Source organism: Larus michahellis, chromosome 3 (assembly GCF_964199755.1).
Source record: "Larus michahellis chromosome 3, bLarMic1.1, whole genome shotgun sequence".
NCBI lineage: Eukaryota > Metazoa > Chordata > Aves > Charadriiformes > Laridae > Larus > Larus michahellis.
In genome coordinates this window covers 129,178,726-129,205,515 of record NC_133898.1, presented here as the reverse complement: position 1 = coordinate 129,205,515, position 26,790 = coordinate 129,178,726, and the positions used below count along the sequence as shown (strand labels likewise).

General features: G+C 40.6%; 1 protein-coding gene across 1 annotated transcript in view; it reads left to right on the top strand.

Moving 5' to 3' along the window:
• Positions 1-26,790, top strand: part of MSRA (methionine sulfoxide reductase A) — a 315,542-nt gene that overhangs the window by 127,472 nt on the left and 161,280 nt on the right. Inside the window, exon 3 of the mRNA XM_074582116.1 lies at positions 24,605-24,724. Within this exon, the coding sequence (XP_074438217.1) occupies positions 24,605-24,724 (120 nt within the window). The remainder of the gene's footprint in view (positions 1-24,604; positions 24,725-26,790) is intronic.

The following is a 26,790-nucleotide window of genomic DNA, read 5'->3' as shown; positions in this document are numbered from 1 at the left end:
ATTGTTGCAAAAAATCATAGTAAGCCTTAACTTTCCTGTGGAGCTTGTGTTTCTGTAGCTACCATGGTTGAACAGGAGAAATGGTTTGTGGGTGCCCACCTTCAGTTACGGTCATGATTTCTTCAAGTTCTCCTTAGAGTTCCTCTGATCCAGTATTGTCTTTCTCCCAGTATTCCCTTGTCTGTGGATTTTGGGAACATCAAAAAATTCAGAGAGTGGTGGAATGAGAGATTGATTGATAAATATTTTGGAGCTAGTGGAAAAAGATTGTTTGTTAGCTTTTGAGTTTTAAGGTTAAAATGGTCATAGAGATTCTTCTTTGAATTTCTTACAGCAGGCAGGGTCAGAGAGTTCTAGTATGATGCGATACTAATGCAGTCTTCACTGTTTAAATTTTTTAAAGCTCCTCTTTTATTTGCTGTGTGATGGTTAAATCAGCTTTCCAGTGGCTGTGGTGGGTGGGTGCTGTGGTGTGGCGAGTGCTTCTACTGGGTATATCACTGTTGATTGTATGTGATTTGTAAAATTTCATAGAAAGTAATATCCTACTTACAGAATTTCAGTGGAAGAGCACAAAATCTTATTGAACATCCTGCTTTGATTAATTTCCGAGGAACTCCGTTATATTCCTATCGAGCCTGGTTAACTTTCATCATTTTCAAATTGCCCTAGATTTTCCACAAGCTTGTGATTGCAAACGTTGGGCTAGGTGGTGAAAACTCACGCTGCTGCCATCTGTGCTGCGAATAAATGGAAAACCTACATGTTCTTAGGTTTACTATTAGACCTGAAATATAGTGGTATACAAACATGACTCTGATGATAATTGTTGTCATTTGTTGTCGTTGGCATCCCATTCTGGTGTGTGGTATAGAAAAATGGAGCTACGGTTCAGTTTTGCTCCCTCCAAGGGCGCAGTGTTTGCTGGTCCCAAGTGAATGGGAATGAAAGGAAGCCCTCAAAGAAGAAAATAATTATTAGTAATTCTTCTGCTCGGATTATTACTCATCCTGTCCATGTATACTCCTGTTAGGAGCAAGTTCTTTGTATTTTAGGCCTCTGTAAGCTAGGGGAAGAAACTGAGCTCGTCTGAGCTAGTGGACGTTCTGCCTCCACCTTAGCAAGAGAGGGCTTCTCACACCACTTCTCCAGAAACATCCATTAATCCTTTAATTGGCCTTGCACGGCAACAAGTCTTGAAGAGCAGTAGTTACTAAGAAGTAACCCCCTTTCTTAAGAAGGTCTGCAAAAGCTAAAAAATGGTAAATAATCGTATGATTTTGTAGGTATAGCCTACTTGCGGTGAATTTTCCTGTTGCTTGGATAGTTTTAGATTCCCCACTAAAAATAACGGTATAAAATGTAATGCCGGGTTGTAAACACTAATCCTTTTACCTGCTTGCAAAATGCGGTTAGATTGCATTACATAGCTCCATCTTCTGCAAAACCTCCTTCAAGATGCTCTTACTAATGCTGCGTTGTTTACTTTATGATATGACTTCTTGTTTTGATCAAGGTACAGGGTGAATGTTCACGGGTCATTGTTCCTGCAGCTTTCCCATTTACACCAGAACCTCACAGTTTTCAAAAGACTATTTAAATGATCTTGAGATTCTCCGGTTGTCTGTTTAGCATCATTAGCTGCCTAAGATACACCTATTGTTCACTAGAATAAAGAAATGCGTCCTTGTTTCTACAGTGGTGAAAAAGCTATATTTCAAGGGTGAGGGTGACTTTTTAATGGAAATCTTTTCATGCCAACCATCCAGTGACCTCTTCATCCAGTTTCCAGCTAATATTGAAGCACTAAGAGCACAGGAGGTGCACCGGGACTGCTCGCAGCCTCACTGGAGGTGCTGGAGAATGCTATATCAAAAATCATTGTGTCCCTTGAAGTAAAGAGGGGGTGTATTCCAAAGTTCAGCGACTGAAACAGATGAAACTCTGGGTGTTACGTGTTTGTGTTTCAGATGGTAAAGCAGAAGCTGTTCAAGAAATACCTTCCAGAAAGTATTCATGTAGTTTTTATGGCCATAGATATTTTCAGTTTAGAGCATTTTGCCTGTAGTGACTGATTTTGACCAAAAACCTGACCAAAAACCTAACCAAAAGTCAAAACGTGAATGTACATTAGAGGGTTGATAATGTTTTGAAAAGAAGCAATTTAGGGTCTAAAATCAACTTTTGGATAACGGTGTAAAAAAATGAAAAGAAATGCTTCAAAGTTGCAGAACGTATTCAAATATAAATTAATATTTCCATCAGTGCTACTGTAATTCTTTGTCTATTTTAAACACATTTAAATGCACTGCTGTATTACGCTCAGAAATATTGCTGGTCAGATTTTTTGAGTTTTAAGTGCATATTTTTCTCATCAACTGCTGCTATTGCAAGACTCTGGTTTATCTCAGAGCACCTATATATTCACTGTGCTTTATATGCTACCATATTTCTCTAAAAGGAAGCATTGTGCATATGGTGCGTTCAGAGAAGGGCTCTTATTTACCTTTAGTAAAATCTGGCAATATTTCAGGTTTGTAATTATAACACTTTTTAAATAGGGGACTAAATTGTGTTGTATTTGCTTGACATATACTGGCTAGTAATGGGATAATTGGTTTCTTGATGTAAACAAAATATAGACAGAAGTAGGATGTTAAGTAACTGATAAGAGTTAATTACAGACGTGTCTGAGTTGGCAGACAGATCCAAGCTTGTTCACCTTCTGCTCTCCACTTATTAGACAGCAGCATGTTCCAGTAATTCTAGAGAGCCATATTATTGTTGTACTTTGCCTGAGTTATTGAGTCCTATTGAGATTCAGACCTACCCTATGCATTCCCACAATTCCCACTGCTTCCGAAGGTTATTTATAAACTAAAATAGCGTTATACCAAGATCGTGCAATTAGCCCTGGGCAGAGCCCGGGGTTTCTCAGCCTTTGGACGTGGGCTGTTCAGCTGCCTCTGCCGTGCAGCATCACACGGTACCTGTGGATGTGGCTCGTGGAGGTAGAGAGCTGAGCTCCTCAAATAAGACCTGCTCTTGGGTGGTTCAACCCAAGGCTTGATCGGGCTCAATCGGGGCAACTTTTCAACTGAAGGAAAATAATTTCACTTGAAAGTGGGGTGATGTATTTAAGAATTGATCGCTCTATATAGAGTTTCTTTTACTCAGTCGTGAAAGACCTACTGGTGGCCACGTCAGATAAGAGAATGTGTTAAGAAGTCCTTTGGTCCATCTCAATTACATTTTTATGATGAGCTCCGTTCTTTTCACCAGGAAAAAGAAAATCACAGGAAACAAAGTTTGGACCCCAAGAGAAATACCTTTTTTGTAGACACTAAAAATAGAATGAACAATTTTTCTCTGTTGCTTAAAGAAAAGGAAGAAAACTTTAAACCGTGCTACATGTCAGAAGATATAATTTATATCTCTATCTGAAGAGAATATAGGACTTCATGATGTTGAAACAGGTGTGTGTGCTGTGACCCAAATTGTAGGAGAAACATCTCCAGCGATATTACCAGATGTTACAAGGATCACATTGTGAAAGAACTGAGAGCCAGAGGGAATGTCTTCCAGAAAGACTCATGTTTCTCATGCTAATTCTCTTTCAACGTCTTGGAAAAGTGAAGGAAGCGTACTAACTGGCTGGGTCTGTAAAGCACTGAAATGTTAATGTTGTCCTGTGCTCACGAGGTGGTGTAAAAATAGACACTGAACTTTCTGCAGTGAGAAAAGACACCTGTGAAGACATTGCATCACAAAAAGGGATTGCCTAAGGGGAGGCTGCTCCATCCCTAAACCAAGTCCTGTTCCTATTCTTACCTTTCCAGCATGTTTATTAAAGAAATATATCCTTATTTCCTGTTTTTCTATCTTCCATATATTGACTTATCACCAGTGTCTTTTTGTTGCCTCCTCCAGAGAGCTGAAACACAACCCAGTTCCCTGCCTCTGCTCTCCGGTCCTGGTCCATCCTTATTGCCACCAGTGCCTGAACATCCTCTTCCTTGTAATCCAGCCTGAAGTATGATGCTGGTTTGCTGGTCAAAACTTCCAGAGTTATGTCAGCTCTAAGCAATTGCCAGGGAAGGTTCTCTGTGTAGGATTTAAAAATCTAACCAGGGAAGCCCTGAACTGAAATGTTTCCCCTAAGCCTGTTGTAAAATAAGGTGATAAATACAGAAATAAACGTAATGCTGGGACCTTTTAAAAATAAAAATCTGAATATTCAGTTTCTCTTGTCGTATCGTAGGCGTTACGCATTAAATGCAGGGGATCAGATGATTGGGTGGCATTGTGCATCAACTCTGTGGTCGTGCAAATGGCCGGTTGCGGAGCGCTATGCCAGACAGACCCAGATAAATACAAAATGCTACAGTCTGCTTGGTCTTTGCCAAGGACATTTCCTGACATTTGTAAACACTAATAAGAGACAATAAAATATCCCTAATGCAGAATGAAAGCTGTCCTTGATCAGCACAACCCTTCATAACATTTTTTTATTTCAAAGGATCCACATCTCTCTCTCTTTTTGCTTCTGAAAACAAAAGTAACGTGGCCTTCAAACACAATATCTGTCCTTCTCCATCAGGGACTTGTTTATGTTAATTTAGCTTTCTTGAGGTAATGAAGAATTTAGCTTTGTGTGGATTTCCACTTAGAGTGTGTATTGCACATCAGTGAGGATCTGCAGGTTTTTAAAAGTCAATCAGATCGCAGCTTTTCAATCAACGACGTTCGCCTTAAAACAGCCATTTAATTATGTTTTGGGGACTTTCCCACTGAAATGAGTCGAAGGGACATAGTTAATTTTCCCAGGGTTTGGGATAAGGCTCAGTGTCCTCCAACGGCAGGACTTGTCTCTAACATACATTTTATTTTCCATGCAAAAAGCCAGCGAGAGCACCTAGATTACTTTAGCAGTGCAAAAGCCTCGCAGAGAAGTAATTTCTTGCCAATGATAAATCGGGCTATATCAGTGACTGGGATGAACATATGCTTGGCATCGTTCTGAGTTGGTTTAAGTTTGAAATAGAAGTAAATTATCCTGTTAATGACTAGAGGCTGCCCTCGTCAGATTTATGCTGCTTTGTGGGAGATATATGTGTGTACGTATGTATGTGTTTACGTGCTGGGATATATGATATACACACAAACACATTTAGCATCAGCATTTATCCTTTGATTCCTTTTAATAAAGCACAGAGCATGATGACATAGCATAAACCACAGAGAACAGGGATGATTTATTCTATTCAGCCGTGAAAAATGTGATGCTAATTGTCAGCAGTTACAACAGCAGAGAAGAAAATATATAAGCAGTTTTTTGGAGGGATAAAATTGTGTTGTTCTGATAATTTTAGACACACTGTGACATTCACAAAGTATTGTCAGTGCATCTTGCAGCTCCTAATGGATTTATCTTTACAACCCTGCTGTCACAGACTGACAATATTAGAACTGGGGATGTGAGACTGAGCGAATAGGGTCCTGTATTAAAAAATATGGATTACTTATTACTGAGTTCTTCGGTTTGGGGTAATTTAGAGTGATTTTCCTGATTTTCAGGACTTTTTCTCACCTGATTAAGTTATTGGTGATCTCAAAAAATGCATCATTAGATATCTTGCTTAAAATCGAAGATACAAAAATCTTCAGCTACTTTTAAAATACTTGCTCAGAAATGCTCCTGGAGCTTGGGGGAGTCAACTGGAATCTTTATATTGATCTCATTGGTGCTTTCAACTCATCGGGCTGGAATTAATCTCAATGGGTTTTAGGTATGTAATCTAAAGTCATCAAAATTTCTCCCCAGTCAGAGAAAACACATTTGGAGAGGTCAGATCACAACGGCTGTCTTGTAAAGGAACACATCACCCTCTGTAGGTGCCTTGTTCTGTCAAACGCTACCTAAACAACTAGCTTAGACCAGGGGGAATTGATTCGTTTGCATAAATACGTTGCAAATGTTTTCTGCTATTTGAGGTGTCCTAGGGCATTGGAGACGTCCACAGGGGGCTGACAGGGATGATACAGGTCCCACAGGAGATCCATGCTCTTCTCAGCTAGGAGGCGAAAGCAGGATAGGTTTATCTAGGACATCCCAAATGATATGAGATACCTATATTTAGGGATAGGATGTACATATAAAGACATCTAAATGTAAGTGTAACATGTAGGTGAAATTGTCCTTGATCTCCAGCTTCCAAGGACGTGGGTCTACCTTTTGGCATATGTGCCCCTCTTATGCCAGTCTTGTGCAGAATTGCTGCATCTCAGATGCCACATCTCAGATGCTGCATCTGCATCTCAGATGACACCAGCTGCTTTTATTTATGTCAATACCGAACCCTGGATCCCCACTGACGGTCGTGGGAGCTGGGACACTGTTTCTCACACGTGAACACCTATTTGTATATCTAAATTTGAGACCTACACGCAGTTGTTCAAGTCGCATGCTGAAGCATGCCCTGGAGGTCTCTGTTTCAAGTGCCTGAGGTTAGCTGAGAAGAATTGCTTCTAGAGTGTTTCTCACAGAACCCCTTACATCCCGGTATCTGCCACGTACACTGTTTGCCCCTGTTTTTAGGGGATTGCCCACAATATTAGATCATTTTCAATGGCAGTCTATGCCGGCTAGTACAGGCTCTCTGTTTTATCTGGCAGACACAGACAAGTCTTTTGTCTTTAGAAGAGAGTGAAAACTCCACATTTAAAGAGGGCCAGACGGCATTTTGTTCCAGACTTTTCTTCTAGAATACCACCTCATTTTGCTCTCTGGGCAGGACATACTTTAGAAATGAAGGAAAAAATACCCTTCAACGTCTAAAGGAAAGAAATAATATGATCAGTTTTTCAAATAAGATACGAACTAATCGCAAAAAAATTCTGATTTGAGTTGAACTGTAAGTAATTTTGAAACAGCCGTAGTTATTTGTTTGTGAGCCAGGGAAAACAGCATGCAATATGTCAGGCTTTGAGATAAAATTTATTGGTGTGTCGTTGGCTTAAATCCAACATTATGCTCATAAATAATATAATCCTAGTGTGACACATTTCTGCTTGAACCTTGACTGAAAATTATTGAGAATCATGTTATGAATTATGTAGTAGCAGTCATGCATTCAAGTCAAAAGGATATAACTTGAGTGAAATGCTGAAATGTATTTGTAATTAGGTACACTATCTAAAGGCGGCTGGTTGCAGAAAGGGCAAGGTGTCTTTCTGTGTATCCAAAGGTAGAACACGGAGCCTCGCTGCAGACGCAGGCTAACGGCCATCCAGCTTTTTATTGACTCATTCTTCTGGGATGGAAAGTCCGATGTTCTTGAACGTCGTTGTTATCTATATCACTCTCTTGTATGCTACTAGCACCGTCTTTTGTCTCTTAATTTATACTGGCTCAATATGACCCGAGGCTCCAGACAAACCTTGATGATAATACACAGTCCAAATGCACAGCAGGGTGGGAGTAACTCGGTGTCATTCAGTGGAATGTGCCCGACAAGCCAAGAAAGGGCAAATGTAGGGGCTTAAGCATCAAAATGGTTATACTCAGACTCATCAAGTGTGATGGTGTTTATCCCTGTGGCAGATAAAGAGATTATCACTGCTCTGCTTTATGGAAACCAATAAACCCAAGATCATTTTACTCTGCTGCTGCATTAAAGGTCTGGGCATGTTTTTTAGATGTAGAAGGTTTTTTTTGTAGCTCACATGGTCCATCTTCAAACCATTGTGTAGTGTGCTCCTTGGCTGCAGTGGTTATTCCTAGTCTAACAGAAATTCATACCTGGGTTCCTTTGTCCTTACTATCTGCATACTGCTTCGTTCCCAGGCTGTCTTCTGGAGATGAAAACTGCGTCTGGTTCTGGGAATAGTTCATCCTGGGCACCATTCCTTCAATTATGCTGTGAAGCAGAGTGAAATGTCGCTCCTTCTGCTCTATACTATCCCCCACTATTCTCCTGGCAGGCCTTGTATCTGCAAATACCTTGATGTGCTCTCACCTCATGTCCCAACACATGCAGAGCCTTGATCTTACGCTATAGAGGCACCACTCGTAATGGATTTGAAATGATGTCAATGGATTTGACACTGATGTGAAACAAAACCCTAAACTGAGAAAATGTATGTACGCATATACCCACAGCACTAATTATGCCTTAGTGCCATAGGTGAAGTGTGTTTTGCATGGTAAATGGAAGGACAAGGTCGTTGACTGTTTTTCCCATCTCAGAGCTTTAGCTTTTCTTAAATTTCCTAGATCTCATGCCATGGTATATCCTGAAAAGAGGGAACAGCAGTGTTGCATGAATAAATGAAGCCGGGCCGTGAACCACCTGTGGTACAGGCATATTCAGCCAACTGGAGCTGACTGTAGTGTGAGAATGCAGCGTCTGTGAAGAATTCATAAATACTCCTGACTTTCACTTGTTCTAGTAGTGTACCTTCAGACAAAGAAGACTGCATATAACTGGAGACTTTTAATATGGATTTCCTCTTGCTGGCCAGTATCTTCTCTATCCTATTTTTGCTTTCCTCAACAGACTTTTCAATAGGTCACCAATTCCTTGCTGCATGTGACAGGGCCAAAATTTATATTTTTATAAGATATGTTTATACTTGAAGTTTTTAAATCTTTAGTTAAAATATTGCCTCTTCCCTCATTTTAAAACTAATCTAGGTCCCCTCCAGTTGTTTGTTACAGACTACAATTATTTATGCTTTACAATGTGATAGACCAAACCCAAGGGTAAAGCAAAGATGTTTGCAGTCTTGTGGTGGATTTGTTGTTTTAACAGACTTCTTGACTCTACACAAATAATTTCCCAAGAATTCAAGGTATTGTGTGGATCCAAAATGTTTTGGAGCATGTGCTGGAGCTTACAGAAGTGCTATGTTGTTTGGAACCTGAGGCAGTAAGAGTCTCCCAGATCTCAAGCAGTTGTGCTCTCCCTGGCTGCAGCCTGCTGTGAGTCTAAAGCACTTTGCTGATGGCTCCATCAGTCATATTTTGCCCCCAAACTCCCTTTTTATACACGGTTTTAGGAGGAGGATGATATATGTATTTTAACTGATGCCTAAGTACGCAATTCCTTTCCCTGTTGATGCCTGCTGGTAGAAAGCAGAATAGGAACAGAAAAGAGAACAAAACAGAAATTGTCATTATGCCAGCACATAAAACCATGGTTTTCCCATGTGGTGAATATGAGGAGAGGCTGAGGGAGCTGGGCATGTTTAGCCTGGAGAAGAGGAGGCTGAGGGGAGACCTCATTGCCCTCTACAACTCCCTGAAAGGAGGGTGCAGAGAGGTGGGGGTTGGCCTCTTCTCCCAGGGGAATAATGACAGGACCAGAGGAAATGGGCTGAAGCTGCAGCAGGGGAGGTTTAGGTTAGATATTAGGAAGAATTCCTTTACTGAAAGAGTGGTCAGGCACTGGAACAGCCTGCCCAGGGAGGTGGTCGAGTCACCATCCCTAGAGGTGTTTAAGAAACGTCTAGATGTGGCACTTCAGGGCATGCTCTAGTGACAGAGATTGTAGGGGGTTTTTTTGGTGTGTGTATGGTTGGACTCGATGATCTCAAAGGTCCTTTCCAACCATGAAGATTCTATGCTTCTATGATTCTGTGAATATTGTATGTATTTCTGCACTGCTCGGGTCAAAAGAGCTCTAGCAGAAGGGCAAAAGGGGTGATCAGAAATAAGGAGCATCTTTGTTGTGATTTAACCCCAGCCGGTAACTTGGACCACGCTGCCGTTCACTCACACCCCCCACAGTGGGACAGGGAGAAGAGGGAGAAAACAAAAGTAAAAACCTCGCAGGCTGAGATAAAGACATTGAATAGAACAGTAATGGAAGAAAAAAAATGGTGAAAGAATATACAAAACGAGTGATGTAACACAATTGCTCACCACCTGGCGAAGGATTGCTCAGCCCATCCTGAGGAGTGATTCTTGCGACCCCAGCCAACCCCCATTTATATATTGACTATGACATCTATGGTATGGAATATTCCTTTGGCCAGCTTCTCTTGTCCGTGCTCCCTCTCAGCTTCCATGGGAAGCTGAAAAAGTCCTTGACTTAATACTAGCATTACCTAGCAACAACTAAACCAATATGTGTTATGAACGTTATTCTCATACTAAATCCAAAACACAGCAGCTACTAGGAAGAAAATTAACTCTATCCCAGCTGAAACCAGGACAATCTTCTTTACAAGGAACAACAGGGCACACTAGGGCTATTCAGTGTGAAAAAGAGATAACCTAGTGAGGTATGAGAGGTCTACACAATGAGGGTAGGCATGGGGAATGTAAAAGGAAATTGATTTTGCAGAATATCTCCCCTTATAAGAAGTAGGGACCAGCAGAAAGGATGCAAGTAGGAGCCAGTTTCAAAATAAATCAGAAAAGCTGGAATAAAATAAAAGACTGTTGGTCTCCTTGCCAAAGGGTTTTCTGCATACAGAAGATTTCTCAGGTTGAAATGGGACCGGGAGAAATAGCTGGAAGAGAGATCCACCGGGAGTTATTCAAACACTTGTCATTAGCTCCCAGCTGAGAACGATTTGTAATGAGAAATAATAAATTAAAGATGCACGTGAATCTTTGTCTGCTGGACAATAAAGCTGGGCAAGTTTTGCAAACTTGGTATGCACTCTGGTAATCGCACCTAACCTGCTTTGAAGCTGTACGTCAAAAAAACCTCCAAAACCCCCAAGGAGGCAAAATGCTGATTTGTAAAAAATAAAAATAGGCAACTTCTTTCTGGATGCACGTCTAACTTGGCATGGATGTGAGAGATGTCTGTGCCTCTGCGCTTGGAAACCAAGTGGGCTGAAGGTATAGCATGGAGGGACCTCTTACTGCTTCCACCCTTGGGCAGCACAGCTCTGTCTCTGTGACTGTGGTTGGGTAGCTACAGTTACCCCAAAATACATTTGTAGAAGGATCTCTGACCATAGTTTGTATAAGCTAATTTATTTTCCACTTCAGTGTTCACTCTGTTGCATCTTAGGCTTATTTGTCATGTATCCCTTTTGACTATTGCTTCATTCTGAAACGCAGTAGTCATAAGTAATACATATTGCATTGCTTTTTTTAAAAAAAATTAAAAAATACTGATTCGAAACCTGTAAAGAAAAATTCTGCTGCATACAAAACTAAAAGTTTCTTTGCTTGCTCAAAGAGTTGCTGTACAATGGCGGCATCCAGCTTCATGGTAAAGATGGGAATTCCCACCTTTGCTGGCTGCTGTGCAGCTGTCATGGTGCTTCTTTGATGAATGACAGTGCGTATGTCCACAGCACATCATGAGGCTCTACCAAAAGCCAGTCTCAAGGATGGAAAGGCTATTTATTTAAGCAAAAGCATGGTATTCCGGCCCTTAAACCTGCCAGAGGCTGCGTGCCTGTGTTGCCCTCCAGCTTAACATTCTGCCAACCACAGCCAGAGCGCTCGGGTCGTTTGGAGGACGTCTAAGAAAACCAGGGGGTTGGAGAGTGAGAAGGTCATGGACTTCGCTGTGCGTAATGGCAATTCCTTTGCCGAGCCATCAGTGCAGCGCAGACACTCTGCCTCAGCATTTATTATAGTTACTTTATTTTCAAGAATGACATACCATGTTTTTGGGGAATGAGTGCACGTCAAGTACTGCATAAATGGTAAGTGACTAACCACATATCTATTTGGCCTCTGCATCTTCCTCTGTATATAAATTAGTTTTTCTATAACAATCTTCTCTGGTATTTTCTTGAGTAATTGTCGTTTTGGGGGGTGGATAGGAAAGAGCTATTCTGCTTTGCAAGTGAGAACGTACCATAATTTTACTGGCTACTAACAGATGAGAAAATAACTCTTGGAAATTCTGTATTTCCATTAAGGACAGCTGTGGTTCAAAATAGATTAATTTTAATGATCTTCTAGGTAGACTTAGAAGGCATTTATTAGTTTGGGCTTTTATTGGAAAAGGGTTAAGGGTATGTTTCTGTGGAGCTGGGGAAAGGAGGACTAAAGGGCTGCTTGTTGAATTGCCTTGTTGTTTGAATGTAATTATTTTTTACTCCTGAGCAATTATAGATTGTAAGTTTAAATAATTGTCAGGGTGCCTACAGCTTTCTATTGTTGCCTGAAATCTAAGGTAATAAATAAAATAAGTACTATGAGATTACTTTTTCTGAATGCGTCTATGGCAGTTAATTTAACTTAGCAATAGTTATCAAAAAGGAAAGAAAAGGCAAGTTTTCTATTCCTTGCAATAAACAAACTTTGTAAACAAGTTATTATTTTCTGCAGCACAGCCCTAAAAGTGATTCTTATTTTGCTGGTAACAAAATGTTTGTGGGGCTTTGCGTGTATAATAGTAGAATATATTTTGTTTTGCTTCTGTATATTTCAAGCTCCCTAAGGTTGCCGAGAGATTACAGAGATTTTCACAAGACAAGGGTAAGGCTTCGCTATTATTGCAGAGATGAATTTATATGAAAGATACAGTTTCAAGAGAATCAAATGGATTACACAGCGCTGATGACATCCCTTATTTTACGTGTACGTCAAGTTCTACTTGAGTAGCAGAGCACTAAAGTGTGTCAAATGACCGAGGATGATCTAAAATGAATCTCTGCGAAGTGTTGGAATGCTTAGAGCAGAGGAAGATCACAAAATGATTTGAAAGCCTCAAATCAATGACTGAACTAAAGATGTGATGCTTTGCAATGAAGCAAATAATCAGGTTGATGATAGGACCGTGTAGCTCTGTCTCAATCTCTTTCACATATTATTGTACCAGAGGTTCTTTTTATCCCTACCAGACTTTTGAAAGGTAATATATTAAGAAACTACTCCCTTCTTCAAAGGAGATGGAAAAGTGGTTAGGCTGAATTTATCTGTGCACAAGCTGGGATAATTTATTCTTTATTGACTGTATCCTTGGACATTTGGCTGTATTAATTCCGACTAAGATTTGTTTCCATTTTTGGATACTTCAGAAGTGTGCAAAGAGCTTCTGGTGCTTTTATTCATACTCATCACATTTTCATTCATCCAATAGTTTATTTTGTAAGGGAAATTAAAAAGAGTAAATAGTTAAAGGACTCCGAATTTTGACTATAAACCCTGAAACTTTTTTCTGTGTCCTTGGGACACTTCAATCATCAACTTTGTGGCCAAGAAACATCAGGTCCCTACAGTACTTCTTAAGAAACCTCTTTAATTGATTAGACCTGAAAGACTTGCAATTTTAGTCCAAATATTTTGCACTTAAGGACTGATCGTTCTTACTTTGTGAACAGCACTTCTTTTCTGCAGGTCGTATCCATTTTTGGTGCGATATTGCTTTGTATGTGGTTCAGTTGTTCATGGAAAATGATGCCTAATTGTTCCCAGCCATGAGCACTCACTCAGTTGCATTCCCAAATCCCCAAACATGAAAGAAAATGTGTATTTGTTGGTTTCCAATTCCAGAATTGTACAATTTGTGACAGTTCTCTTTCATGTTTATGGAATGTGCTGGTATGAATGGCCCTGTAAATAGAAGACTAAACCTTTGGAGAGGTTGCTGGTTTGTTCTGCATTTGTACCCAGAACCCAGCACAATGGAATTCAAATCTGTGACGAAGGCTTTTATGTGCTGTGGTTTTGAAAATAGCAATACCGCTAATGATATAAACAAGCCTCGGAGAGAAAATCTTTTACAGTCTGTGTTCAGGCTTGAATTCCCAAAGCCGCCTTCTCGTCTCGTTTTGCCCAGTCCTACACCTGTCTAAATATAATGGAATCGATTACTTATACAATACCAAGTAAACACAATTAGTTCCATTTCATGAATGAAACTTGAAAAAGAACAAAGTAATTTTTTATAAGGTGGAAATCTTCAGAAGTGAGACATTGAACTATTTTTTTGGATGACTTCTTTATTTATTGTTAAACAGTTTTGATTTCTTTTGTCCTCTGCCTAATCTTGACTGGATCTATCCTTGTCCTAACACATATCAAGATCACCAGTTGGTATGTCTGGCTCAAAATGTTAAAGTAATCACAACGCTCCCATAGATTTTCTGTATTTTTGGAAGCAGCTCTATTTTGTCTTACTTTCCACATTACTATATTGCAGCTACATTCCACTGAAAAAAGACAAATAAGATGAAAGTCGCTACATTTTATCTAGACAGAGTTTTACTGAAGAGTACAAACCAACCCAAATATGAGAAGGAAAAAAGTTAGAAAATACTTAGTTTTATCAAGTGGTGTTTCTATCACCCAATAGTCATGGCATGAAAAAGAGATATTTTAAACAAAAACCTCTTAGTTGGGATCCTTTGGTATGTTTCCAGAGGGGATTCTTTGCTTTGTTTTGGGACCACTCAATCATAGAATCATAGAATGGTTTGGGTTGGAAAGGACCTTAAAGGTCATCTTGTTCCAACCCCCCTGCCATGATGGCGGGGTCATGACATACGTCAGTTGTGGAGTACTTAAAATAATAATTCATAAATTATGGCTCATGTGAGGCTTACTTATGTGTGCAAAATGCTTTGATGTTTTTGGATGAAAGGAGCTAAATGCATGTGAATTACTCTTTAAGTATTCCAGAGAAGGCAGAAAACCCAGTTCCCCAGATCCAAGCGTCTGCTGCCAGGCTTCCTCCTGTGGCACATTCCCACACTGGTGTCCATTTGGGAGCTGGGAAGTAAAGCCCGTGTGTTTGGGCCGCACATCTTCCAACTCCTTTTAACCTTTCTCTCCTAATTAAGAAAACGCTGAGTGTGATTAATGCAGAATAAATAGATGCAGAAGGGTGATTAGGAATAAAACCTGTACCCCAGGACTATGGTAAAAGGCAGAGCCGCAGAAGTGGTTGGCTTTCTTCACTCTCCCAAGGTCTGCTCCTCTTCCTATTTACTTTTAGGAATGATTCACAGTATTCTGATTGTTTAGACCCAAGGTGAACTTCTGAACGATTCAGGTGCAGCTCAGAGGTGGAAATTACGTTGCAGAGTTGTCCTCCCAGCTCTGCCAGGTGGAGGTGGGTGTCACGGGTACAGGGACAGTCTGGTGCATCTCTTGAGGGTCAGGAAGTTTGGCCTCTGCTACTTTTACATGTTCTCCTGCCAGGGCATGATGAGAACCTTTCAGATCAGCATAAATGATTTTTTGAGTGGGCCGTATCTTCCGGTTTCTGGGATTTAGAGGCAAGAAGTTTCCCAACAGAAGATTTTGATAATGGATTTTTTTTATTATGTGGACTCACCAGAGAACAGTTTTGTTGACATTCAGGATAAAATTGGTTTAAATATTCCTGCTTATTGGGTGGGGAAAGAATACTGAGGCAGTGAATAAGGCCATCTTTGAAAGTATTTTCATACACTGACTTGTGTATATCCCTGCTCTCTGCTGGTTAAGATCAAAATTGCATTTAAATAGGAATATCTGAAACCTCTTGTACTATAATTGTGAAGTTTAGAGCAACTGTGGTTTGTGCCTTATTGACATTCTTGATACTGGCTTCAGATTTATTTAAATCCTGTTGATTTTGTATTGTTTATAACTTGTAACATGCTTTTATGATGGATTGAATAAGCACATTTTAAGAATCGTTTTCTATCTCTCTATCCCTCTAGTGCTTTTCCCAGTTTGAGTGCTGTTGTTTTATAGGGTTTTTCAAAAGTCATACTTATGACATGTTATGCATATTTTTCATGCTGAAAACATGGCAGTTTTTCTCCTGACAGTAAAATATTCCTTTTCTATTATGATAGCCTGCTTTTCCTTTTACAATAATTCTAATCTGTTGTGCAGATTTTGTACAAACATACATACATACATACACAAACATGTGCCCACACGCGCTTCGAATGTCAGCCGGCACCGTACAGGCGGAACCGAATTGCCTGGGCATTTGTTAATTTGAATGAACATGAGGCTTCTGCTTCTCCTGTGGAAAAAGAAGCAAACCCAACAGTTTCTCTGGGAATTCATGCAGTGTGAACAGAACACGTCTTGGCAAAATGGCGAGCCAAGAAATTCCTCTTTAGTTGCTCTGTTAGGCAAACTGCATTTTAAATTTCTTGCCGAGGGCTTTGTTTGACTTGCCCCAGGCAAGCTGTTCAACATATTTATCAACCCTGTTGTAGCATTAGAGCCAACGCTTATCTAGGAAGATCATCCGCTTAATGCCATCTGTCATCAGGAGTTTTATTTCTTTCAGCTGAGCTTATTCTCCATTTCAGTTTTTTTATACTCCTCCCAACCATTTCTTAGTTGATTGTTTTCCAGTGATCTCAAATATTCTGTCATTGCTCAAATAGTCTGTGGTTGCTGCATGTTAAACCTCTAAAGACATCAATAATACAATTTTGCTTTAAATCCTGATTGATAACATTAATCCTATATGCATCCAGATGGCTCACCAAAGCGCCCTACATATTACAATGTTATGTAAAAGACAATATTGCATTTCAGTCGGAATCTGGAATTCTTTCCATATTCTCAATAGGAATTTGAAAAAATTCGGAACAAAGACTCTGGGGTAATTCTTGCTGCATTTTTATCTTGGTGCCTACGAGGACATGCCTTTGATGACTTTAGATTTTCAGGCCCTTATTAACTGTTGTGTAAGTGCACAGGCAGTATGAAGGTGTTCACCAAAGGTGTATTCACTCACTTTACATGTGATTGTGAGATCCAGTTCTGCGTTTGGATTCATGTCCACAATCATGGCGAAGCCAAAGGGATTGGCATATTTCCCTGTCGAGAACAAAATTTAACTTTCTGGAAGTCTGGTGCTATTGAGTTGCATACAATCAAGAAAAATTATTGTAACCAGGTGTACAGCCACCGTGTATAGACTAAATGCCGGCTGGGTGTTCTCTTGGGTTGCCAGGACATCCTGATCTCCTTGTTGTCCAGACTGGGAGTCTGCTGGGTCCCATCGCAGCTTCCTTGTTGCCTGCTTACCCATCTTCTCTTTGGGTGAGGAAACACGCTGATGCCTCCCAAGGTCTCATGCTGACCTTTCACGGTGAAGCCAAGGTACCCCCTTCAACCTGTGAAGTACTAAAAATTCACGGTCCCCACAGTTTCAGAGCACACAGCAGAAATATCTGTTGGCTCAGTACTTAGAAATATTAGTACTTGGACTGACTTCAATCAATCAGCTGTACCAACTGCTCTGCACAATTTTTTAAAGAGAAAAATGCCAATCACAGTACTTGGCAGAAATGTATGAAATGAGCATTATTATATAGGTATATAACTTGCTGAGGTTCAATTTATTCCTTCCAACTGGGGGAAAAAAATAATCATTTCAGTTCAAAGCAGCTGAGCGTTTCCTTCTCCAGATTTTATAGAGGTAACTAAATCAATCGTATTCAAAATTTGGTCCAAGTCCTATACTGGCCAAGAGAAGCGGGGATACTGGCAGCTGTGTCTTCAGCTCCCGGAGAGATGCTGGCTAGAGCGAGATGCATTGAGGTGGGCCGGTGGGGTGTTCTGTTGGCCGTCCTTTACTGCTTCAATGTATAGGAGCAGCCTGTGCCCCCAGCTACTTTTGGCTGGGTACTGCAGCGTTTGAGCAGCTGGCAGAATCGTTGCTTCTAGGGTTTCAGAACATAAGCTGGCACAAGAGCTGGTCTCCTCTGTCTAGTGCGCTCCCGAGCTTTGGATAGATCCTGTCCCACTCCTTGCTCTGATCTGGGGTTAGGGAAGAGGTTTTCAGGGCATGTTGCTCTTTGTTCTCCCAGTGTACCAGCATGTTTTATTTTTCTGAGTATATATATTTAAAACTGACATTTTCCCCTGCTTAGAAGAATCATAAATCCTGTTAACAGAAGGAGAAGCAGGATCCGTATCCTTTGCAGTTCGTCTTCTGCAGTGAAGCATTGCTATCAACCTGGCATGGGAACAGCTTCTTAATCTGCTGCATGGAAAAGTGCCCTGAAGTGTGGGTGGAGGGATTGCAGGCGGTGGGCCAGAAAAGACTTGGCATGCCAGCGAAATAATGCATTCATTCTTCAGAATATGACAAAAAAGAGTCTTCTGGATGTCCTGTCGGGCTGCTGGGAGGGCAGGGGAGAGAGAACGCTTGTAAATAAAGCTGGCAGGAGCGAAAGGTCGTTGGGTAGGCAGGCAGAAGTCAGGTTGTGTGCGCACCTGATGCCCAGCGGAGAAGGATGTACTAAAAAGGTAAAGGACAAAGGCATGAAGAAAAGTGCTCTGCAAGTGAAAATACCACCTACGTGTACATGTTTTAGAGAAAAGATGAAAATTAGCCAGTATATAAAAAAAATACCTCTGCTGTGCATTTCTTTAAGTGGGAAGAGTCCCTGAAGCATCAGCCTCCTTTAGGAACTCTGGAGCTCAGAACTTAATAGACTTCAATTAGTGCAGAATGGGTGCATCTTGTGAGGTTGTAGCTTGGATCAGGAATGCCCTTCTGATGCAAATTGGCTGCTTGTGCTGATTTACATAATAGGAATCATAACTAGGAATTTACATCAGGGAACCTGCATGGAAACTGAGTGTTATTCAAAGATGTGGTAGGAACAGCCGTTGGCGAAGGGGATGAGAAGGAAGGTGAGTAAACGTTACCTTTGCAGGACCGTGTGCTTTCTTGTAGGAGTGGAGGGTGTCTTGAACGTTGCATAAATTTCAAACAAGTTTTCCAATCTGTTTTTTGGTTCCGTGTGATGGCTATTGCGTGCAGTACACAAAATAAAGAATCGAACATTATTATGAGGATAGGTAACTTTTTCATTAGTCATTTTGCTTAGGATTCACCTAGCTTATGCTGCAGCACAGACTTCTACATCTGAGCCAGTCGTGCCAGTCTATAGTTGGGGAAGAGAAATAGGCAACTCTCAAACACAAATCACTATGTTTTTGGGGGGATTTGATTCAACTACAGACTGAAAGATACTCAGGTTTTTTAATGTCTCCATATGGTGTATGGGCTTGTTTCTCTTGCCTTAAAATATGCCACCAGCTACATTTGAGATGTCCAGGAGCATTTTGCCTGGCCTCGGGATGCCTTTCGAGAAAGGCACGTGTCTCTCCTGAGTCCTGTGTCATTTAAGTCCTTCTTGTGTAGATAGATATTTTGGATATCCTAAGGCATCTCAAATGACCCCGAATGGCTCAATTTAGGCAAATAAATTAGTCCCTGAATGTATGAGCTCCTGTTGCAGTCAGTGGAGACCTAGTCAATATGGTTAACGCAATCTTTATCGCTATTCATCTCACTAGAAAGTAGACACCTGTGGTTCAATTCTGCTCAGTTTATCTCGGAATATTTCAAAATTATTACAGATTATCTTTTACAATGGGATGCTTATCTCTCGTATCAGGGTAACGCTTTGCTTTCATTATTTTAGAAAAATACTTCAGCTTATGCTCACTATTTTTTTACAAATATGCAAATGATGTGGGTTGCCTATGGAAACACACGTTCCTTGGCTTGAGCGTAAGGCTGTGTACAAAAAGAGTTGTTCAGAGGATATAGGTGTGTGTGGATACAGAAAGAGAATAGTTTGAGAAAATGGATGTGGCTGCTAGAAAGGAATAGGGCTACCAGCGTTTATTCACAAATTGTATGATTAATATTATTTATAGGGATGAATGAACTTTTAAAGATTGCCATTTGAATCTGTTTGGTTTTGAAGTTCAAAAGCAGAAAAATCTTTAAATGCCTTTTGAAATTCCAATTAAGAGTCAGTCAAAACCCATCACTAAAAGAATAGTTTTTGTTTTACAAATTAGCAATTAAAAAGTGACAAATATCTTCAGTGCTTAAACACTCTTCTGCAGTATCCGTTATGTTCAAATAATACTTTTTTTCTGCGAACATGAATATGTTTCCCAGTATTTCCTTTTTTTTTTTCTTTCTCTTAGGAATGCCTCCGGAAGGTCTAACGCTGCACTCACTTCACCAGTGCTGGGGATTATGCACATTATTTCATGAATAGTTTAAAATCACATTCATGTTTTCTAGTTTCAAATTATAATATGAGCAGCTTATTTTGCTTTTATGTTTCTTTTCCTACTGTTTTTTCTGTTTTTTTTCCCCTCTGAGTTTTATTTAATTATTTATTTTATTTATTTCATCAGTTTTCTTACGAGAGTAGTAATCAATAGCAAAAGTAAACCTTTTTGTACTACGAGAGCATGTGAAGTCATCCACTGAGATTATTTCTTAATTTTAGTAATCGTTGTTCATGTTAAACGCGGTTTAAGGCAGCCAGTGCTCTGAAGAACAGACAGTCCATGAGCTGATGTGCCTTAACTCCAGAATATTCTGTGGGGTTTTATTGTTAATATTCCTCTCCTTGTGACAATTTCTCTGTAGAACGTGGCACCACTTTAGCAGAATAACAAACATCAGCCGCTGAATGTGTTAATACTGTGGAAAGCAATTTAGTCTTGTATTGTTGTAAATTCTGTCCCTTTACTAGCAGGTTGTTTTATTATGACAAAGATTTCAATTTTATCTGTTCTCGTGGATGTGAGGATTTATTGTTTGTGCAAGGTGCCAGCGTACTTGAGAAATGATGAGAATAGTTCACCAAGAGAATAAAACGTCTGTCTCTCAGAGGAAGGAGGGCAGAATGAATTAAGACAGAAACTGGAAGAAGAGAAACCATGATGAGGATGCAGGTCACCAGGTCAACTCAACAGGTCAGAGAGGGCTATCAAGGAGAGAATCCTAAAGAATAGTTATTGATCAAGGAGATCAGTGACCACTACCCGATGATGAGTAATTTCAGACAGTGTAGTTAGGGATTTATTGAGCATTAAAATTCTTGAAATAAATAGGAAAAGAATGAGCTTTGTATTTGAAGTTGGGCCTTCATCTGAACTCAAACCTGAATTTGGGTTGTTGCCTTAATTTTAGGTTACTCATTTGCACTCAGGTGTGGGCCTAGCAATACGTTGTGGGAAAAATGTGAGGGCTGTACTCATTTCCCACCCCTCAGCATGCTTGTCCAGCCAATGTTAGCTCGATAAATTGGCTGAGTCCTTTTTGCAAGGGTCTCGGTGTCACCTGCTGCAGACATGGCTGGGATTTTAGGCAGCTGGAGCTCAAACCTCCCTTGTATGCAGAGCACTGGAGTGTTAGTGTTGGGCTGAAGGTTATTTTCCATGTTTTGCATACAGACACAGACTTAGGATCTAACCAACGACCCACAAAACAAATTAAAAGCACCCTTGGAAGCAGTCTAATATAGCCGAAGTCTGCCCACTTCTACGTGAGTGCCAATGCCCTCTTCTGTTCTCTACCTAAATCCAACCACCAGAAAAATACTGAAAGCTGCCTGTTTTTTGGGGACAACATGTTTGGGTGAACACTGTCATGGGGGGTTGAGAGGAACCTGATGAATTCTGAGACCGCCAAGTTGTAGACAGTCCTAAAAAATAAGCAGAATAACTAGGCAGTGTGTGTAGTTAAATATCTAAATTTAAGATAGATGAGATTTAAGTGGATCCTGCCTCCTTCTTCTTTTGGGGTTGCATACCTAAATACAAAATTTTCTTTTGTTGTCAGAGTAAATTACGATTGTCAGAAGGAAAGAAGTCTGTTAGAGCAGACCGGATGGCCACGGAAAAGTTGTGTTCCTAACTTTTCACTGTCTTACAATGGAATGGAAATACCTTTTTTTTGGAACCTGTGACAGACTTGGTATAAAATAGGCCTTTCACATAATTAAACAATTGTCCCAGTTGTGTTGTTAAAAAAATTATGTTTTCTCTTCTGCGTTAACTTTAGCAAAATCAGATGTACTTTTCGAATAGATTCTTCATGACAGTCTAATTCTGTAATGCCTCCAAAATGTCCTCATGGATAAAGCAGTATGAAGACGTAGTCAACATCTAGCTACATCTCTAAGGCTGGGGATGAGGAGTAAAGAACTGCAGACAGGAATCATGAAGCTCAAGGGTTTTATTTTAACAGAAATTTGCATTCCTGCCCCAAGCTGTGTATGCTTGTGTTTGCTTCTGAACTTTGTTTCCATTTGCCTGTTCAGTGTGAAAAAGTCAAGCCTTTGCATGCCCTCCATGTTAAAGAATTGTTATTGAGTATTGCCTACGTGCTTCACATCACTCAAATGTACTGCGGCAGGAATTTTGGCAGGATGCATGTGGTATTTTTACCAGGAACTTGCAGACATACCTGTGTTCACGTGCAGTTTTACATGTATGCATGAGAAGCATGGATAAAAGTACACTCATAAGCAATTGTTTGGTTAAAGTCTCAAAGGCTGTGTCTAAACAATGTATTCAAACCCTGTCTTCACAATGGACCAAGGAGCACTTCCCACGTCGCTGCTCCTGGCTCCCTTTCATCTGTGACCTGAGTCTTTGGGATGAGACATACACTGTCCTCCTTATACGTGCTCTGACTTCTGGTGGAAGGAAACCTGAGTGTCACAGAATCCCAGACTGGCAGGGGTTGGAAGGGACCTCTGGAGATCATCCCGTCCCACCCCCTGCCAGAGCTGGGTCACCCAGAGCACGTTGCACAGGAACGTGTCCAGGCGGGGTTGGAATGTCTCCAGAGACGGAGACTCCCCCACCTCTCTGGGCAGCCTGTGCCAGGGCTCTGCCACCCTCACAGCAAAGAAGTTCCTCCTCATGTTTAGGTGGAACTTCCCATGGTCAAGTTTGTGCCCGTTACCCCTTGTCCTGTCACTGGGCACCACTGAGAAGAGCCTGGCCCCATCCTCCTGACACCCACCCTTTCAGTATTTACAAGCATTGATAAGATCCCCCCTCAGTCATCTTTTTTCCAGACTGAAAAGACCCAAATCCTTCAGCCTTTCTTCATTAGAGAGATGTTCCAGTCCCCTCATCATCTCGGTAGCCCTTTGTTGTCCCCTCTTCAGCAGTTCCCTGTCCTTCTGGAACCGGGGAACCCGGAACTGGACACAGCACTCCAGATGTGGCCTCCCCAGGGCAGAGTAGAGGGGGAGGTTGACCTCCCTCCACCTGCTGGCCACACTCTTCTTGATGCCCCCCAGGATGCCATTGGCTTTCAGGGGTTTCTGATATTCTGTAGTTACGCTCTTGATTTGGACAATGATGGGACCTCAGCTGCCGTTTGTACTCTACAACATAGACAGCGTGGTGTGTGAAAGCTGTCTCACCCTGTATCAATTGAGATAAAATAGTGGTATCTGGTACAGAAATACACTCTAGTTTAAATCATCATTAGATAGGTGATGGGTGAATGCCCAAAAAATTTCTCAACAAAGAATTCTTGATTGTTCTTTCTGGGAGGGAATTTCAAGAGAGGTCCGACAGCAGTTTGCCACCAGCCTAATTTAGCTGAGGAACCCAAGTCTAATAGCCATAGCTATCTCTGTAGTCAAGGCAGAAAGAGTAATTTGATCAGCAATTTATATATTCTGTGGGCTGAATTGTCCTCAGGAGATGCCTGCCTCGTTCCATGGTCTCCAGGAGCAGGCTAGCCTCCTAATTTACGTGGCTTAGGAGGAGGAGAAATCTGAGTCATTGCTTCCATAATTTTTGGTCTGTTACAGCTTTAATTTGAAGTTAATCTCTGAAGTTTCAAAGAAAGAAGATGTGTCTGTGAGCCATCGTAGTTGATAGAAGGGACTGCTTTGTTCTAGTTGTTCTTTGAAGGAACATATCTGTAATTTTTTAACCTGTCATGTCAACAGTGTTATCAATAGATAGCGCATCATGGGTCATTGATTTTTAAGTCTATTGAATATTTAGCTTATTTTTACTGCCTTTTATTTCAAATGTTTTAGTAAGGGAATAATAAAAGGAAGTATGTTATCGCTGAAAGAGAAAATGCATCGCTTATAACCAGGGATAAGCCAAGCAATACTAGTGTACATGGCATGTTTCAGCTTTAGAGAATGCCCCAGATTGTTGCTAACATGTCTTAACTATTTAAGCTATGAGAGAATTGTGAACGTTAGTCGTGTTTGTTCCATCCCCCTGGCTTTCACACAATGTGCTTGATTCCTCTTGCCAGGAGAGTTTTGCGAATTTACACCTGTTGACAGTCCGATGTCCTTTGATGATTGGCCACGTGGATGAATGACTACTGAAATTTTCTCTGAATATCAAATATCTGCATGCATAAATTGTTACACGAGAGCATTTTTCTTCCTGGATAGCATATAATTTAATAGATTATTACTGCCACCTTTAAAGATGGCATATGCCTGAAAGCAGAAAATCAAATAACTGTTTGCCATTAATACAAATTATTGTGTTTTGACAGCTTGCTAATCAACTAAAGTAAAAATGGTGCTGTACAAATAGCGCAATTGCCTTTTAAATAACTTTTTTTTAATGTGCGTGAGAATTCTCCTTGTTTGGGCCTTTGAACCCTTACAGGATTTGCCCTGTGTGAGATGTTAATATTCAGAAGCATAAATAAAGCTTTATTTGAGTTGTGCCCTGATGCAGAATGCTACACTATGCATAATCTTGGGGAACATGTGACCATCGTGTGCTGGCTATAGATGCTGCTTCCACTATGGAATGTATCAATTAATGTGCAAATGAGTGATTTAGTATTGAGCAGATTTTGACGTAACGATGTGTATTTTATGCAATATTCAGGTATGGGCTGTTTCTGGGGAGCCGAGAGGAAGTTTTGGAGACAGAAGGGAGTCTACTCCACTCAAGTGGGTTACGCGGGAGGCTATACTCCGAATCCTACCTACAAAGAGGTCTGCTCAGGTAAGTCTCTCCCTTTGGTTTTTAAGGATCGTGAGCAGAATGCTGTCAGATTTCGAGGGTCATGAGTGACTGCAGTGACTACAGAGATTTGGTATTTGGTCAACCCTGGTATTGGCCTCGCATCCTAAACTGTAATGAAATCTATGGTACGCCCATCCCAGTGTTACCTCCTAATATTTAATTAGTTAATATATGTACAAATATTCTGAGTAAAAAGAAAGAATAATTTCTTCAGGAAGAAAATTCTGTTTCAAGTTATGCAAATGTGTTCCTTAGAAAAAGCTTTTTTAGAAAAGTTTTGATTTTGTCTGTATCTCAGTATGAACAAAAATAAGAAAGCACACATTCATTCTTTTTCTTTCCATATAACCAAGAGGTTGTATGGAGAAGTCTAAATTTCTCATTCGCATTATTATTAATAATTTCTTAAATTTTTATACAGTTCAATGCACGGCATCCTATCATTTCCATGCCAAACCCTTGCATTTATTTTTCATTGCACTCTTATACTAATCCTTCTATAGTACTAATAACCCAATGCAATTTCTTTCTGTGATAGAAAACATAGAACCACTGGCAGCCAACTGACTAATGTTGCTGTTAAAGGAAATTCTTGCTTTCCTATACTCACTGGTGGAGAACAGCTTGGAGGTTTTCTTTTGGTTTATTTCCTTGTTAACACTTTTTATGCCAAATGCTGAAGTTGATACACTATTCTCACTGACAATCTGTCACATAGGCTTGATAGAAAGAGAGTAAAAAGTCCAGTGGCATTAACAAATAACGGACACTAGCAACTGTGCAGAAGTGCTGCAGGCATCCAGAAAAGCAGAAACTTTCTGGAAATAGTAAAAAACATGAAAAGAGATGTTTTAATAGAAAAGACTATTTCATTTGGAAGAGCCCTACAAGGATCATCTAGTCCAGCTGCCTGACCAATTCAAGGCTGATCCAAAGTTGAAGCGTGTTATTAAAGGCATTGTCCAGATGCCTCTGGTATGTTGACAATACTGTACTAATTAGAAATTGCCTTATAAATGCTAAAGAAAACATATAGGTTAGGGAGAATTTCTGGTGGGAACATACTGCAGTAGGCATGCTCTTGAGTGCAAGTGTTTAGTGTATAAAAATTTAAAAATATCTAGACCAAAAAAAAGGACACCAAGCCCATCCCTGGAGGTGTTCAAGGGGAGGCTGGATGCAGCTTAGAGCCACCTGGTCTAGTGGGAGGTGTCCCAGCCCAGGGCAGGGGGGTTGGAACTGCATGGTCTTTAAGGTCCTTTCTAAGTCTAACCATTCTAGGATTCTTTGGTTCTTTGCCTTTAGCATTAACTGATGCGTAGATAGCCAGAACTCCTGCGAAACACAGTAATGAAAGGCATCATCTACTGAAGGTTCAGTGATCCAAGTCATATGAGGAGAGGCTGAGGGAGCTGGGCATGTTTAGCTTGGAGAAGAGGAGGCTGAGGGGAGACCTCATTGCCCTCTACAACTCCCTGAAAGGAGGGTGGAGAGAGGTGGGGGTTGGCCTCTTCTCCCAGGGGAATAATGACAGGACCAGAGGAAATGGGCTGAAGCTGCGGCAGGGGAGGTTTAGGTTAGACATTAGGAAGAATTCCTTTACTGAAAGCGTGGTCAGGCACTGGAACAGCCTGCCCAGGGAGGGGGTTGTGTCACCATCCCTAGAGGTATTTAAGAAACGTCTAGATGTGGCACTTCAGGGCATGCTCTTGTGACAGAGATTGCAGGTTGTTTGTTTGTGGTTTGGTTTGGTTTTTGTTTTTGGTGTGTGTATGGTTGGACTTGATGATCTCAAATGTCCTTTCCAACCATGAAGATTCTATGATTCTATGATTCTGTTCTATGCCTGTCCTATTTATCCAAATTTTCCATTACTTCCTAATACTTCTGCAGTCTTGTACTTTGTACTTTCAGCATTTGCCTGCAAAAAAATATCTGTAATTTTTATAAATATATATGGTCCAAGACCTATCTGGTAATTATTGTCCACTCTGTTTAATGGCCTGGGTGTTAAATAATTAGATTATTTATATAGACTAGGGATG